General features: G+C 40.9%; 1 protein-coding gene across 1 annotated transcript in view; it reads left to right on the top strand.

The window, feature by feature from the left end:
- The window catches only part of SPATA17 (spermatogenesis associated 17), a 178,271-nt gene that overhangs the window by 91,263 nt on the left and 71,262 nt on the right, over window positions 1-15,746 (top strand). The window contains exons 7-8 of the mRNA XM_024209331.1: window positions 5,178-5,381; window positions 9,994-10,142. Of these exons, the coding sequence (XP_024065099.1) occupies window positions 5,178-5,381; window positions 9,994-10,142 (353 nt within the window). The remainder of the gene's footprint in view (window positions 1-5,177; window positions 5,382-9,993; window positions 10,143-15,746) is intronic.

The following is a 15,746-nucleotide window of genomic DNA, read 5'->3' as shown; positions in this document are numbered from 1 at the left end:
AGCAAACGTGATTCTGGGATGTATTAACAGGTGTGTTGTGAGCAAGATACGAGAAGTCATTCTTCCGCTCTACTCTGCGCTGGTTAGGCCTCAGCTGGAGTATTGTGTCCAGTTCTGGGCACTGCATTTCAAGAAAGATGTGGAGAAATTGGAGAGGGTCCAGAGAAGAGCAACAAGAATGATTAAAGGTCTTGAGAACATGACCTATGAAGGAAGGCTGAAAGAATTGGGTTTGTTTAGTTTGGAAAAGAGAAGACAGAAAGGGGACATGATAGCAGTTTTCAGGTATCTAAAAGGGTGTCATAAGAAGGAGGGAGAAAACTTGTTCACCTTAGCCTCTAAGGATAGAACAAGAAGCAATGGGCTTAAACTGCAGCAAGGGAGGTCTAGGTTGGACATTAGGAAAAAGTTCCTAACTGTCAGGGTGGTTGAACACTGGAATAAATTGCTTAGGGAGGTTGTAGAATCTCCATCTCTGGAGATATTTAAGAGTAGGTTAGATAAATGTCTATCCGGGATGGTCTAGACAGTATTTGGTCCTGCCATGCGGGCAGGGGACTGGACTCGATGACCTCTCAAGGTCCCTTCCAGTCCTAGAATCTATGAATATATAAACCTTTAAGAGCACAAACACAGCATGGGTGAAATTCAGTTCACCTTCATAAAGCCAAAGTAAGGGAACTTTATGGGCATTAAGTCCATTGTGATTAGAAAAGTTAAATTCAACCCTCAATGGAGGGCTATCACAGTCTGAACAAGGCTGCTACTTAAACCTATTGGCTGGATTAGTGACCACAACGTCCCTGCAGCACTTTTGCAGAGTGTTAGGGACAATGGAATCCTCTAATTACAGATCTTGTGGCCCCTTTTCTAGGCTTCCCCGCAGGAGTCAGAATGGGGGGGAAAAAGTTGGTAATGCTCTTCCAAGCTCTGACGAAAAAATAACCTCCACCCACGTGAGGTGCAAAAATGAGATGTTGCTCATAGTACACTGGGCAGATGTTCAAAATATGAGTATGTGCTTTCTGAGGCTGAGTCTATTCTTAAAATGCTACAGCAACACAACTGCAGTGCTGCAGCTGTGCCGCTGTAGGGCTTCAATGTAGGCCCTACAACGAAAGAAAGGCTTGTCCCATAGCTGTAAGTAATCCACCTCCCCAAGAGGTGGTAGCTAGGCTGACAGAAGAATTCTTCTATTGACCTAGAGCTGTCTACACTAGGGGTTAGGTTGCCTTAACTATGTCTTTGAGGAGTGCAGATGTTCAGTGTAGACCAGCCCTGAGCTTCCTGGTCTTCAGCTTCCCTTTGGTGGAACTTGAATGTGCTCATGGGTTCTGCCAGGTTCCTTGGGGTTGGTTCCTTCATTGCGGAAGAAAGTAAGGCCATGTATACACTATGGGAGCTACAGCATTAAATTATATTTGCGTGAATTTTTCACACCCGAGTACTGTAGTTGTGTTGACCTAACTTTTAATTGTAGACTAGGCCTAAGAGATGGTATCTCCCAAACTCTACTCACTTATGACACCAAAATGAGACCTTTTCTAAAGTAAACCATGCTGATCTGTTGAACTGCCCTCTCCTTTTTTACATGAGAAATGAAAGACATTTGAATTATCATCATTGGGTATCTGAGCTAACACCTCATTGAGAGTAATGTTGCAGTTCACACTTCTCAGAACTATTGTTCCTGGCTCTCTGCAGACTCATCATTTCTGCATCAGTTACATTTGGGTCACATTTCTGAGGTTTTCTCTGTAACCATAACAGCTGAGGACTTTAGTTTCATTTTTGAAAGAAAAAGCTGAGAACAAGATAACCTCGGATAGGAGGCAGTATGCCAAAGAGCCCTGTTGCAAGAATTACCCAGTGGATAGGGCATGAGCTTAGGATGTGAGACACCTGAGTTCAATTCCCTACTCCACCATGGACTTCCTGTCTGTGCTTCAATTTCCCATCTGAAAAGAGTGGATACTACTTCCCTACCTCACACTACAGAGGTTTGTGAAGATAAATACATTAAATATTATGAAGCACTGTGAGATCTACTGATGAAAAACACTATATAGGAAATAGGCATTACAATTATTATTACTGTCCCCTCCCAAAGCAAACCTGTATGCTCATCTATGCAGAGCCACTTTAGAGACTCCCCTCCACAGCACACTTGGAGGCCCCAATTCAGTAAAACATCCCTATTGGTGTTTCTAGGCACTACCATAATACAAACAATCAAAGATCAGAATCTCATTGTACAAGACGTTGTACAGTCATGTAGCAAGGAAGACAGTCCCTGCCCCACAAAACTCAATCTAGGTGATAGGGTACAACTCATGAACACAACAGACCCATTAGGTGGGGAGTGGGTTGGGAGAGAAAGGGAACAGTAGAATAAACAGAGTTTTGTAGAAAAGCAGAAGTTACAGGTCATCACTTGCCTAACCAATGCTAGATGGGAGTGATCCGTAGCATCACAGAAGTGGTAGGCTTTTAGGAATGATTTAACAAAGGATGAGGAGGTGGCTTTGTGAATTGTGATGCTGAGTTTTTATCATATACAGGTGAGGGGCATGGAATAAAGCAGGAAAGGTGCTTGAGTGAGAAATGGACAAGCGGCCAGTTGAGGCTGCCATTATTGGCAGGGCAAAGGCAAGGCTGACAATTTGATATGCCAGCATATCAATAGACATGGTAGGACTTAATGGTGAAGAGCCTCGAAGACAAGAAGATTGTAATGCTTCATTTTAAGTATGTGCTTAAGACCCATTGTAGCTGGCACATACTTTAAAGTTAAGCCCATGCTTAAGTGCTTTCTGAATTGGGGCTGGACTATGGATTCTTGCACTGACAAGTCATTCCTCTGGACACCATGTTTTACATCCCCAACATGGAGCCCAATTGGTGTGGAGAGCCTTGAACAGACCTTCTGTATCTGTATGAATTTAATATTAGGTGTATAACAAACATATAGTGGAAGTTCATGCAGTAATTATGCAGCAATACAATAAAAGCCAGAGACAGTCTTTGGAAACATCTATTAATCTAGCTCCTGCAGATCATTAAGTATTTGCAAGCAAATACAAGCTGGTATGACAAAGTTACAGACAGGCTTATCTATAAAATGCTGTGAAAATAGTCTGAAAAGAGTCTGAAATGAATCTGAAACATTGTGAGATGATTTTGGGAATCTAAGAGCCATTCAAATATAGAGCAAAATCAGAGGGTGCAGCTGAACTGCACAGAACACAGATCACAGGGTGGCCTGCAATTCTGCATTCCCTTCTCTGATCCTGCTGCTACTTCTGGACAAGGCCAGTGCCTCTGTGCTGTGTTAGAATGCAGCCAGGGATTGGGTTGGTGCAAGGGTCTTCTGGTCATGCCCTCATACATCCATGTCCTCTTTTTCCTACTACCCTAGCCCCAGAGGAATGGAGAGAGTGGTGTGAGAGAGTTACACTGAGATATTTGCAATGGCTTTAGGGCCAAAATACTCAGATAGGAGAATCTGTCCCATAGAATTTAACAGCAATATTTAAAATAAGCTATCATCTATGCATATCTAAATACATTAAACAATAAGTTTCATAAAGGTCTTATTTAAGTTTTTAACCCCATGAGTTGGAATTTCCCAGTGGGGGACACTAATGAAAAATGCATTAGAGCTAATTGGGGAGCTCTCAATCCTCCCAAGCCCAAGCTGTTAATACTTTATGAGGAGCCTGATGCTCTACTTAATTTTCTCAGGGGGCCAAAATAGTTTTGCAGGAGGAAAAATGGCACATTATAAATGTTTACTCTCTCCCTCACACCTACTGCTCCCCCAAAGCAATGTCTTTACCTGCTTTTTTTATTCAGTAGGTTTTGGCAATTAATAAGATGCTAAAAACAAAATTAAAAAATACTTTGTACAAATGTGGTTAAAAAAAACTAAGAATTCTGCAAGCATATTATTTTAAAAAAAGCATTTATGATCTTTAGATTAATGTCTGGCACATGCACCTTTACACAGATGTAATCTATTTGATCAAAAATGCAGTAGTTTTGTGCTGTGGGCTATAGTTATTCCTATGTTTACTAAATAAATTAATTATTAAAACTATGTTAATGTTTATCTTTTTTTCAACAATTACTTTTATCTCTTTTCATGAATTGCGTGCAAACAGATGAAAATATTTTCAGTTTATTATTATACAAAATGTTTTGGAAATTTGTTTGGCATGTAACTTTTGGCCTGCTAGACATTTTTGCGAATAATGGATATTGCCAATTAACAATTTGAAATTATGGCTTTGTTGTTTAGTCACATAAGTAACATCATATTGTTACCAAATTACTGAATTTACAAAGTGGGCTGTGAATTTTACAGCTTAATATACAGTTCAGAATACCTGTTTGACCTTAATATTCACTTTTCACAAGTGTTCACACTGGTGAAGCTAGCATGCTTGAATGTTTGCAGAAAGTTAACATCAAAGTGTTGCAAGGAAGATTGAACAAAATTTTGCTTTTTTATTCATATGAATATTCATGGAATGGTTTTCCCCATTGTCATTCCATTCTAGTTGTGAGAATGCTGCCATTTGCTATTCTCTTGAAGCCAAATTGTGGTTCAGCCATCATAGCAGTGCAGAGATATAAGGGCGCACATGGCATCTGTATTCCTCTTTTTCAGCATTTTTCAAAATGACAGACAATATACTTTTAAAACTATTTTTTCTATTATGGATTCTACTACTTTACATTACAAGATGTACATTCAATATTTTTTGTTTTAAACTGGAATGAGATTTGCCCAATATAATTATTAAGAGAAATTGTTATATTTGTATGGCTACTAGGTATGGAGGGAGAAGAATTGTATATGACTGGAAGAAAAGATGAGCTTAGTAGTCTCAGTTCTGGAACACTTGCCTCCATGTGTAAAATTTACCCCTATGCAAAAGGCCAGCAGGAGGCCTATGCACCATGTAAATCCTACTTAAGCCCTGTCTTAATGGGACATAAACGGTGCACAGGAATGCATTTCATCCAGAGTCCTTTCTCATGTCAGTAGTCCTACTGAAACTTTTTGCTGAAACACTTGTTACATAGTTGTCTTTATCATTTTGATTTAAAGCATAAAAACAAACATATGTTTTAAATTATTTGAATTCAAGATAGCTCCATTTTCTCCTTAGATGGCAGGTGTGTACAACTCACCATTCAGACAATCACCCGATCCAATGGAAGTACGGTTACGGAAGGCAAGACCTTTTAGCCACAGACAGCAACAAATAAAGAAGCATCTTACTGATGAGATTTCTGACTGGCCAACTTGTACAAGTGCCCTAACTTTCCCTACAATGAAGCCTCTTCCACCCATTGGCAGACAGAAACCTCAGGTAATGCATACCAATAACTCTTAGGCAACTAATTCTGCCAAATACTTTTGCAGGTAATGTTCTTCTTATTCTTATGTATTCATCATACTAGTTCAGGAGATAGACCTCTTTGAAAGAGGTCTATTTTCATTTTCAAGAAAGAGAACATTTAAAGGCAAGGAGATGGGGATCATGTAGACTGCATTTTTGTTCTTTGAAAAGGTATGAACACTTGAAAATTCCAGTAAGAAACTACCATATAGTTAACATCTCAACTGAAGCTCATCAGATGCAGTACTTCCAATTGCACAAGTCTAAACATAATTCTGGGATGATACAATTGATATGCAGGAGAAATTAGAGATGATATGAAGAGATAACTAGTTAAAAGAAAAACATTTTTAAAAAGCCAGGTAACAACTAGAAAACAAAAATAACCATCATACCATCACATTTACCTTTCTGTTAAGTTTTGCTTTTCATTCAAAGGCTAGGAAATATCCTCTCAACAGAAATGCTTTCTTCTCTTTTGTATCCACTAGATGTGTGTCAGTTTTAATTTAAAAAGTTTTAACATGTTGTTCTGCATGATTCACCAAGTTGATAAAATCCCCTTTTTTGCTATCATGGTCTCAATTCCAATTGGTGACAGCATATGTTGCATGTAGCTTTTTATTTTGCTGACGGGAAACATTTCAGAAATTTTCCTAGTGTAGACAAGGTCCAGGATTCAGTTATTTTATGTTTCAAGAGAGTCAATTTTTCACCCTCCTGTTCTTACGGATTTTTCAGTTTGCCAAATCTGCTGAGCTTCCATTCCATTTGCCTCCCTTTTTCAAATTTAGTTCTGTTATTGCCTATAAAACTCTGAATGCTCTTTGGAATGCCTAACATATGCGTGGCATTCAATCCCATCCTCAATTTATCTCTTCAATGCAATTATTAGCTAATAAGTAGAAAGAAAACACTCCCATACTAACTCCCTTCAGTAATTTCCATTGAGTTTATCATTTTTGCTTCAGTAATTAAATAGCAAGTGATGGTAACAAGTGATATGTAATTTGTATTTATGGGTATTTTACTTATCCTCTGAAGTGCTGCTTTAACTGTCCTTACTCAGAGGGTCAAAGGTGCTGTGCCTATCCTTCAGTGGACTGTGACTGTATGCACTTTATGTCTCTAAGAATAGTGAAGTTGATATTTTGCCTGATGTACGTTGTAGAGGGATCATTTGAATGTCTTGAAACAAAGGGGGAAATGACAGTATTTTCACTGCTACTTTACTCTTGCAAGATCACTTTGTTATTATGCAATGTGTTTATCTTGCAAGTTTCTGTTCTGGTTGGAGTATTTTATAGCACTTTCTAAGTTTATATACACACATGAGAGAGAGAGAGAGAGCGCAATCGTACACAGATAGCCTTTCAGAACAAATCAGCCTTTCAGAACAAACCAGAAGAGTTCTGTTTATTTCCTGCACCCCAAAGAGGGAATTTACTATATAATACTTTAATCCTTTCAGTGTCCTGGAATGTACACTGTGGGGTAAATTATCAAAGCACAGTGCGTGGATTTATCTGTGTGACTCTTATTGATGTTAATGGGAGTCACACGGCTAAATCCCCGCAGACCACTTTGACAATTTAGGGTTGTATGTCTCAGGAAAGGACATTGGTCTGAGCTGATGAAACAGCTGGACATGAAAACTCCTCAGAATGCACAGGTCTAAAAGTGGTCTGGTGTGACAATACGGGATTTAATCACTAGCCATCCTTGTGGCTTAGTCTCTCTGTGACAACACTCTTCCACACTAGCTTTATTGTATACATCAGACCCCATGCTAGTCACTTGTGTTACATCACCACCTTTATAGATATCCCAAATGTGCTTTGCCTGCAAGCATCCTATTGAAATGAGAATGGAATTTATGTATATTTAAGAGTACAAAAATTAACTACCCATCAGTTGTCTCTTAGGGAAATTGGTATTCTGCATTTTATAGGTAAGTACTGTGTATGTAAGATAGCATATATAAAAGAAAACTTTTAACGCTGCTGTTATCAATTATATCAGATCTATCACTTTTATTACTGAATTAACTAGACTTACAATCTAATGAAAGTACAGCTAATACTGAAATTAGTCATCTCTTCATTAAAGGGCATTAAAAACAGCAAGCACATTGCTTTTTTTTTTTTTTTTTTTTTTAAGGTTTTCCCCCAACCCCTTTTTTTTTCTGGCTGGTGGCTATGCTGGGGTTAGAGAAGGCATTGAGGAAGTAACATGATTTCATTTAGAACAAAATATCTGTCGATCTGCCAATCCTTGACAAATCATCTAGTGGACCACTCCCTAGAAAGAAGATTTATCCTACTCACCACAGTGCTCAAACTGCACACAGAGTTTTTGTTTTGTTTTGTTTCCTGAGGGAGGAAGAGGATTAGTTAACTCCCTCCCTTATCCCATCCTGATCTCCCCATAAAAGAGGCTCCCCTCCTCTTGAAGCAGAGCTCCTGGGATGCTTGCAAGCACTAGAAGGGCAGAGATGTTTGTAAGCATCACAGTACTCACCAATCTTGATATTTAAGTTCTCAAATGCAAGTAGGTGAATGGATTTGCTCTCTATCTGTATTAGATGTTTCGAAACTGTTTATCTTCATGATTTATAAGCTTCCTCCAAATATGTGATTCAGAGAAAGAGGAAAATCTGCAGAGTAGAAACATCTTAATATTTTAAAATTATATTCCACTTTCATTTATAATGACAGGGCATTATTTGAGGAAGTGCATAGTTATCCTTTTTCACTTCCATTAGTAATTGCCCTAGTCTGTTAATTTCATTCAAAATATAAACAAAGGAAAAGGTGAAATATCACTAAATATGGAAAAGACCTATTTTGATAATTTGTTTCAGCTGTTACCCAGTGGAATACAAGTGCGGAATTCATGATGAAAAAGAAAGACTGTCCATTGTTTGTATTTTCCACTATAGGACATGCATCTATGTTTCTTACAGGTTATTTTATTTACATAAGAACACTGACCAGGTCACTTGACACTTTTCTTCTGCAAATGTTTTGTAGTACAGAAGGAGTATTAATGTTTTAAACTTTTTTCTATAGCTCCCTCTGATTGGACAGAAAGCAAATAACATTTACTATTTTCAGTAAATTACTATTGTATTTATTATTCCCCTGCAGCCGAAAACTTTTTTATTTTATTGTCTTTAGAAGAGCTATAGTGCTCCCAATAAAATAGATTTATTCTTTGTGTAAACTTTCTGGAAGTAAAGTAGGGGAAAAGCTTGCCAAAAGCATAAAGATTATGGTTACTTGCTTCCTTAGAATCTTTAAAAGGGACTTGAGAAACATGGTTCTGTGCCTTTAAAAAGGAAAGGTCCAATAAAAATCCATTAACTACTTTCAAATATAGCAATCCTCCTGTCCAGCTGTGAAAAGTACTAGATGATACTTATTTGCCATTTGTGTTATTTACGGTCCATGACTTTTATGGTAACTGGTTCCTATTATTGGTTTCTATTAATGTAAAACATAAGTGAACATAAATGAGGCGTGAATCATTTCTTTTTATTAGCCCCACAGTCTTCACTCAGTGCTTGCAGTAACTCCAGCTGTGACTTGTTAGTGATAACCTATTTAAAGAAGGAGATCTTTAAGAATAAGGGACATGATCAGGATTGTTTGTCCATTCATATTTTCAGAAGGCTTCACTACTTCAGTGCAAGATCAACAATAGTAAAAAGAAAATAAGATTTATTTAGCAACACTGCTAAAGTCTGAGCTGTCACTAAAACTGTAGTGAGTTTAAGATGGTACAAATTACACTCCATGTGAGTTTCTACTGGTTACTGTTAAAACCAAGATATAGTGTAAGTCACTTTTACAGTGCAGGAAAGAACTTTCTGCTGCTATAGATTTGTATCATTAAATGGTACATACTGGTATCCGTTATTAAACAACATGGTTACAGATTTTCAATTAAAATATACAAAATTGTCAAGAAACTGTAGGTCTATAGGCTTTAATTTTTCAGAAAAAAGGCTGTCAGCAAATGGCAAATACACCTGTTTTATTTGTCTTGTCTGCAATTTTACTAGAAGAATTAGTTCTGTAATCATGTTTTGATCTCTTTCAAAGTGTCTCTACTGTCAAAATGGCAAAGATACTTTCATTAAGTAAAAAGAACAAAGCCTCTCAATCTGAACACTGAAAGGTTTAGGCTTTTTTCAAATGTTTAAGCACAACTACAATATATTATGTGGAGATCAAATTTTATTTTACTAGTATGTTGGTAAGAAACAAAACAAAACTAAGTACTCCTAGTCAGTTCTAGAAGTGTGTCTTTTTGCAGTAAAAGATATTCATTAATAGTTAAAGAAATATACCAGTGCACATTTCTCACTGCCCATCTAGGGTTTTATAGCATGTTCTCAACCATCATGTTATCTGTAACTCTCTATCAGGATGAACTGCATTAATTAATTATTTTGGAAATAAAATCTTGCCACTCACCCAGCCACTCTGCATCCTCTTTCATCAGGGATATTTCACAAATAATAATAATACATAAAAAAGAACATAACAAAACACTTACCTTATCCTATACCTGTCAGGGGCCCTTCCGTGATACTGCTGAAGTAATGCAGCAACGCTACAAGCCTTTGGAACCAACCTTGCGGGTGGCAACATCAATCAATTCACTAGAAAAGGCCAGAGAGGAAATCAAGAGAGAGGAATGGAGAAACCGCATAAATGACAATAAGTAAGTTCCTTGGTTTTTTCTTATATTTTTATGAGAACATTTGCTTTATTCTGCTGCTTTCAGAAACCTTTTATGTCTGACAAAATAAAATGTCAAATTTGACAGCTTACCAGCAACCATTCTAGGTACATACTTCTAAATTCTGTGTTCTTATTTAGATTGTAAAGTGTTCAGGGCGGAGAACCTGTCTTGTTGTATGAAGTGTGTCATGCAGACTTATGGAACTATAGAAGGACATATAATAAACAACCATTAATATAATACACATTGCAGAAGATGGACTTCCTGGAAAGTAAGCAATCAAACGGTGCAAGGATCCTTCTGCCACTCTTGCGCTCTGCCAATGGACAGGCACTATTTCAGTCTTTGCACTTTGGATACATAAGGATTATGTGAGACTAGCTGTTGGTGCTGTACTCCCCTCTGCACAGGCTAGCAGAGCTCACTCTGCAGGGAGCTGGAGCACATGTGGCACCCTGTCAGAGGGTGACATAGAAGCTGTAGTCTGTGTTTCTGAAGCAGCATGGTTTCCTGCAGCCCATTGCCTGCAGGAGCTTCAGCTGTGCTGGTGCATCTCCAAACAACCCTGAATATAGGGCTATACTTTAAAGGCATCATCTATCCCAAAGGATCTAGCACTCCCATCAACACACTTTTACGTTCTTTTCTGACCAGAGTGGACAGGGCTGGCTCCAGGGTTTTGGCCACCCCAAGCAGCCAAACAAACAAACAAACAAAAAAAAGCCGCGATCGCGACCACGATCTGCGGCGGCAATTCGGCGGGAGGTCCTTCGCTCCGAGCGGGAGTGAGGGACCGTCCGCTGAATTGCCGCCGAACAGCTGGACGTGCCGCCCCTCGCCGAAGTGGCCGCCCCAAGCACCTGCTTGGTAAGCTGGTGCCTGGGACCGGCCCTGAGAGTGGAGCTCTGTTGGATCCATCATAATGGAGTTCTGTTGGGTCAGTTCTTCAGAGTCTGTGGTTACTTATCATAACTCGATGCTTTGGTGGCTTTTCCCTGGAGTTCACTCTTCTTGACAATGCTTTAACCCCAGAGTTTAAAAAAAAAAAGTTTGGTGAATCATCTGTCTTAGTGGTCATACTGTGCCCATTGACATATTGAAGGCCTATGTTTTGCAATCCCTACTAGCTTCTAGTGAAACCTTCTGAAACCTGCAGTCTAGAGCTTTTGTTCCAGTTTCACTGCCACATGATGTCATTTATGTTAACTGATGTGTTGGGACTCTGAAGTCTGAATTCTACTGCATCAGTGGATTTTGGCATTTGTGTTAATTAATGTAGTTGTCATGTTCTTTTCCCTCCGTCCTTCCCCCCCCCTTTTTTCTATTTTATTCTTAACAGTGACTAAAAATGGCACCTTCTTATTCAAGAGCTCAGCTCCCAAGATGTATTTAGACCATGTTTTATTTGGTTGATTTTTAGTGACAAAAATAAGATGTCAGTACTGTACTTCTTACTCCTTTTGTATGGTACAGCCAAACACAGGTTGGTACAGATTACAAGTAAAAGTTGTTTTCTTATTGGATTCTGTCCCATTTAGTACATCATTAATATAATTGTTAAGAAAGTTTCAATTAATTTATGCAATTAATTTTATACAAAAAGTAAAAGAATGCCCATTCCAGGTTCTGTACTGAAATTACAAGGCCAAATTCCATTCTCAGACACACCTCATCTGCCCTGTAGTGGAGAGCTTAATATGAAGACAGTGGATTGTACATGTATAACTGAAATCCATATTTTGCTTGAAAGACCTGAGATGATGTAGAAGAAGATAGTCAGATCCCACGTTAAGTTGACAGAGCTAGCAGTTAGAAAAACACAACTTTTTTCTACTAACCTCTGCCAATTAGATCTAGAAGTCATTGGGAGACAATAAAGATGTTATCTCACTTAGTTTTTTTAAAAATTGAATCATGCTCTTCGCTTACTGGAATGACTGGTATGTCTACATAGCCCACAACAGTAAGACTCCAGATTGACAAACTTAAGCACTCTAAGAATAGCTTTGTAGACAGTGCTTTGAAGTTGTGGCTTTGGCTGGAGCTTGAGCTCTGAAGCCTAAGGAGTGGGGTGGGCTTCAGAGCCCAAGCTGCATCTTCAAAGTGTTGTCTACACAGCTATTTTTAAAGAGGTAGCCCCACCAGATCTAAGTCTGTCGACCTGGGCTGGGATGCTCATTGCCACTGGCTGGGTAGACATACCCACCGTGTCTTGTGCTTATGGGATAACACTAGTCCACAGATGTCACCATGTTTAATCAGAAGTCATGAAGAGTCAGGTCCTGGATAAAGATCTCACTGCCTCTTCTAATTCTTATGATAAGTCTAGTATGAAGGCTATGGCCTTGAGCTGTCCAAAGTTGAGTTTTCAACTCTGACAGATATTGGTAAGTTGTCTTTCTTCAGCTTGTGTATAAGGAAGAATTTAATGACAATCCTAATGCACAGAAGCAATGTCCTAATGCCAATGGTGCTCGGAGTCCTCCACAACACAGGACGAAGGATTGTACACTATGTATCCATTCTGTGACTGCTTAATTTGTACACCAGCTATGCCAGGATCACATCTTGCAAAGGAGATGACAAACCTTCATGCCATCATCAAGACTAGCAGTCACTGATAAGGTTGCAGCCACTGTTGTGGAATACTTGCCTCAAGAGAGGAGTCAAGACAGTCAAGGAAAGGTTTACTGATGGTTTATTATCTGGGATATCTTTTATGAGCTGACAAAGTTCTGTATATTTCTATGTAATTGAGTATTTTAAGACTATATTTCAGCATCATAGTGCTTATTTATGGAATTACTCATCTTTTTTGGAAAGAAAAACAAAGCAAAAAAAGAGAGATAAGGCATTTATTGTCAATGCTTACTTTTGTGGAAGGTGAGACATACTTCCAAGTTTTTACTTTCTAAGGCCCCGTCTACACTGGCAAGTTTGTGCGCAGTAAAGCAGCTTTGAGCGCTGTAACGCCCGAGGTGCACACACTGCCAAGCCACTTAGTGCACAGAAACTGCACAGATACAGCACTCTAAAAAAACCACCTCAACGAGGGACGTAGAGCTTTCTGTGCCGTGGCTACGGCGCTGCAGTGCCAGCGTAGACACCGTGGTGATTACAGTGCTGCGATTGGCCTCTGGGAGGTGTCCCACAATGTCTGTTCTCACCTCTCTGGCCATCGGTTTGAACTCTACTGCCCTGCCCTCAGGTGACCAACCGTCAGCCCCACCCCATACATTCCTTTGCAAATTTGAAAGTCCCCTTCCTGTTTGCTCAGTGATGAGTGCAGTGGTCTCAGCACATCTTTCTAGGTGGCCATGCCTGCTCCACACACCAGGCAATCCCCCGCTTGGAGCAATGCCGAGCTGCTGGACCTCATTGGTATTTGGGGAGAGGAGGCAGTGCAGTCACAACTGTGCTCCAGACGTCAGAATTATGATACCTATGGACAGATTTCTAGATGCATGATAGAAAAAGGCCATGACCGGGACACATTGCAGTGCAGGGGCAAAGTGAAGGCGCTGCGGAACGCCTACCACAAGGCGTGGGAGGCAAACCGCCACTCCGGTGCTGCGCCCACAAGCTGCCCGTTCTACAAAGAGCTGGACGTGATACTTGGTGGTGACCCCACCTCCACTGCAAAGTTCCCTGTGGATACTTCATTGGCTTTGTTGCCAGTTGAGAGTGGACTGAGCCAGGAGGAGGCAATCTTGGATGAAGAGGGAGAGGGGGAACCAGAGGCAGAGGATGACTCGGAGGCCAGAGACGCATGCAGTCAGGAGCTCTTTTCTACCCCAGAGGAGCCTAGCCATTCACAGCAGTTGGAGCTTGCCGAAGCGCAAACAGGAGAGGAGGCCCATGGTAAGTGGATCTAATTTTGGGACTTGCTGAAACGAGTTGTTGGGGGCAGGAGGGTTGCAGAAAGCAGGCTTGTCTCCCACCTCATGCCTAGTTTGAGTGGCGGAACAGGCTGTTGATACACTCCCTCACTTCACGGGAATATCCCTCAGAGATCTCCAGGAAACTCTTGTAGAGATACTGGGCAATCCGCTCCCGCAGGTTCCTCGGCAGAGCTGCTTTGTTTCTTGCCCCATTAATGGTAACTTTCCCATGCCACTGTGCCGTCATAGGGAGTGGGGGGGACCATAACTGCACACAGGCTAGCCACATAGGGGCCAGGGCGGAAGCCACAGGCTTGAAGAAGATCCTCCCTTGATTCTCTGCTCACCCTCAGCAGCGAGATATCTTCCATAATGATCACCTCCTGTGGAAAGTGTGGGGACAGGAATGATTATCAGGGCCCCCCCTACAGTGCTGACTCTCCCCAAGTGCCCAAGAGACGTGCCCAGTGTACAGCAGGGTCCAGAACAGTGATTTACCCTGCCCCTGCGGCTACTCACCCTTTTGGGGGTCTTGTGGCTTATGTGTGCTTGCCTGGAGTCAGCCAGTTAGTGACAGGAGTGTGAGTACTGGCTGTGTTTTAAAGCACTGAAACAGTGTTGTCTGTGTTGCAAACAATACTGCTTCTGTAAAATGTTGCAATTAAACTTCACAGAGAGGACCTTGGGAGCACAGTCTCCCTCTTTGTTATCGGCGGCAGAACGGTTGCAAAGAATTAGAAAGCGTACAAGAAGAACTAAGGAGGACTTTATGCATGAGGTTATGATGCATTCTGCCGCGGAGAAAAAGGAAATGAAGGAGTGGCAGGACAGCGAGAAGAGGGACTGAAACAAGAACGTGGCATACCAGAAAGAAGTCATGGAGCGGCTCTTAACAGTTATGGAGCGCCAAGCGGACACGCTCCAGGCGATACTAGCTCTTCAAACCGAGCAGCTCCATGCCTGCCCTTCCCTGCAATCGCTGTCGCAAAACTCTTTCCAATGCCCCCCCCCCCCCACACAGCCAACATACTCTTATCAACCTCCTGGCTTCACTCTCTACCCGCAGCATTCCACTCCTCCCTCCTCACAGTCCAGCAGTGTGGACTCCCAATACCCACTGCACTCAACACCCATCCATCTGCAGTTTGTTCCTGCTGAAGTACAGCACCCGCTGCATCGTACTCCAAAGGAGAAGGTTGGGTATGATCCCTGGACATACACAACTCTGTAGCCGTCCCGGGACCCCTCCTCCTCTTGAGACCTTCCATTCCCCCCTTCCCCCCCCCCCCGTTGCTGATGAATTTTTTTCGTTTGACTCTCTCCTCTGGTTGTGGTCTTTCAATAAAAGAATTGTGTTTGTTTGAAATCAATCTTTATTCTATTAAGTGAAAGCAAAAAGAGCACTGCAAAGCAACATACAATTATGTTAAGGCCCCTTCTTGCATCATGTGCACCAATCATCTCCTTCCTAGCATTACAATCATAGAATCATAGAATATCAGGGTTGGAAGGGACCTCAGGAGGTCATCTAGTCCAACCCCCTGCTCAAAGCAGGACCAATTCCCAACTAAATCATCCCAGCCAGGGCTTTGTCAAGCCAGGCCTTAAAAACCTCCAAGGAAGGAGACTCCACCACCTCCCTAGGTAACGCATTCCAGTGCTTCACCACCCTCCTAGTGAAATAGTGTTTCCTAATATCCAA

This window comes from Terrapene carolina, unplaced genomic scaffold (genome assembly GCF_002925995.2).
Source record: "Terrapene carolina triunguis isolate 2854851 unplaced genomic scaffold, T_m_triunguis-2.0 Scaffold262, whole genome shotgun sequence".
In the NCBI taxonomy this organism is placed as follows: domain Eukaryota; kingdom Metazoa; phylum Chordata; order Testudines; family Emydidae; genus Terrapene; species Terrapene triunguis.
Note: the sequence above shows the minus strand (reverse complement) of the source record. Positions and strands in the feature narration are given on the sequence as shown.